Below are 1,923 nucleotides of genomic sequence, written 5' to 3'. Positions count from 1 at the left end.
GAGTGTGTAATGTATGTAACCAAAATTTATGATCATTTTTCTTCGCGCTAAGTCGAAAGGTAATCGTGATAAACGAATTTGAATATGCACGTTGCTCGCGCAGTTCGAAGGTATTAATAGTGTTAATGGTGTTAAATATTGCAGAATGAAGAGCTTCGTGCATAAAGGTGGAAGTAAAGAAAATTTAAAAACTGTTTGTAAAATTGCTAAATGTATCAAATGTTCCGCATACACATATATGCTACTCCGTTTTCAGTGATATTACTTTTGATATCCTTATCAGTATGGCTTTGTATATGTCGCTGGGGATTTCGATATAATTTGAAAGATCGAGAAGTAATTGCTTAAAATTGATTAATCAATATTAAAATTATAATATCGTTGAAGTATCTTTAATCTTCCTAATCATATTTTATTCTTTACGTATTTTATGCTTGGTAAATTAAATAAATGGATGAGCACTAATTAATGACATATTCAAACAATTTACACATGCAGATTTTATCCTGTTTAATTTTGTACTTCATCGTCATCACTTTGTTGAACATGCTTTTTTTGGGTCATATGCAATTTTATTGCGAAAGGCCGCAAGGAATAAAAAAATGAGTTAAATACTATATCAAGTAAGAACGATAGTATGTATAAATATATATTATCTTAATACTTCTTATTTAGTTTTCTATGAAGGAAAGATAAAAGAAAAAGTAAAAGAAAAATATTAATATAGTCAATGTATATTTTTTAAATTGATCTACCTTTTATACTTATGTGAAAAGACATTATCAATTTTTATTGCAAGGTAATTTATCCTATAATGCAGTAAATGAAACATTCAAATAAACCGCGCCTTGAATGTTTCGATTTATTGAAGCGACATTCGTTGCTCGTTCCGATAGTTAACTGCGTGCTTTCAGTTATTTCAAGTTTTATTTGAGTAATCATACATATTTAATTGAAATACAAGGTATTGTATCAACTATTCTACCTGATTAATATTTTAGTTCACTTAAATAACAAATTTAAGTAACAATTTTAATGTCTGTAATAAATTTCTGAAAACTACATAACCTATGAATATATCGTTATTTAGAATTAATATAAATGTTAAAATAAAATGTATTGTCAAAAAAATTATGTCAAAAATAATTATAACAATGTTTGTAGTAACTTGAAGTTATGTTTGTTATTTAAATCGGTTACTAATAAAATACTTTTATTTTATACTGTTAAATGTGATTGGATTATATATTGTACTATACATCATTTGTTTTAACATGATTATGAAAAGAGTAGGGTATATAATTACATAAAAAAAAGTAAGAGCAAAATGTTTATTGTTAATATTTTTTTCAGATGGGTATGCGTAGACATGCACAGTTCCTTGCTCGCACAGTTTTTGTTCAGAATAACGATATACAAAAAGCTTCCCGTACATTGAATGGTATCCTGTCAAGAGAAGGCATCCTTTCCCAATTCAGACGTACTAGATACTATGAAAAACCTTGTCAGACAAGAAGAAGAGTTAATTTTGAAATGTGTAAAGCTATTTATAACGAAGATATGACTAGAAAAATTAAATTTATTTTAAGAAAAAATAGAGCAGATCCATATCCTGGTGCTTCATAAAGTTTATGTTCTCATTAAATGTTTTATATGATCTTCAAGTCATCTGTAAGTCAATGTGCAGATAATACAGTGGTAAATATCTTTATTTTATCTGTACTTTGTACAAATGATTAAAACTATTAAATAAATTATGAAACCTAATCTATTCTGTATAACAAATTGTTAATATTGGAATTATCTGATTTTAATTTTTAAATTTAATTAATTGTATGTAAACAAAATAGAGTAGAGGAAATATAAAAGCTGTATATTTTGATTTTGACAATTTTTAGATACAATAATGAAATTTCATTTAGG

At 26.2% G+C, this 1,923-nt stretch overlaps 1 protein-coding gene across 3 annotated transcripts in view; it reads left to right on the top strand.

The window, feature by feature from the left end:
* Nucleotides 1-1,675, top strand: part of mRpS21 (mitochondrial ribosomal protein S21) — a 5,277-nt gene extending 3,602 nt beyond the window's left edge. For 2 of the 3 annotated variants that reach the window (XM_017909121.1, XM_017909115.1), the window contains exon 3: nucleotides 1,354-1,675. In XM_017909121.1, the coding sequence (XP_017764610.1) occupies nucleotides 1,354-1,626 (273 nt within the window). In that variant the 3' untranslated portion in view covers nucleotides 1,627-1,675. Of the gene's footprint in view, nucleotides 1-877; nucleotides 965-1,353 lie in introns of those variants that run through there. The other variant, XM_017909129.1, reaches the window with a different exon arrangement.
* Nucleotides 1,676-1,923: the final 248 nt, after the last annotated feature.

Source organism: Eufriesea mexicana, unplaced genomic scaffold (assembly GCF_001483705.2).
Source record: "Eufriesea mexicana isolate 0111107269 unplaced genomic scaffold, ASM148370v2 scaffold34, whole genome shotgun sequence".
Classification (NCBI taxonomy): Eukaryota; Metazoa; Arthropoda; class Insecta; order Hymenoptera; family Apidae; genus Eufriesea; species Eufriesea mexicana.
Note: the sequence above shows the minus strand (reverse complement) of the source record. Positions and strands in the feature narration are given on the sequence as shown.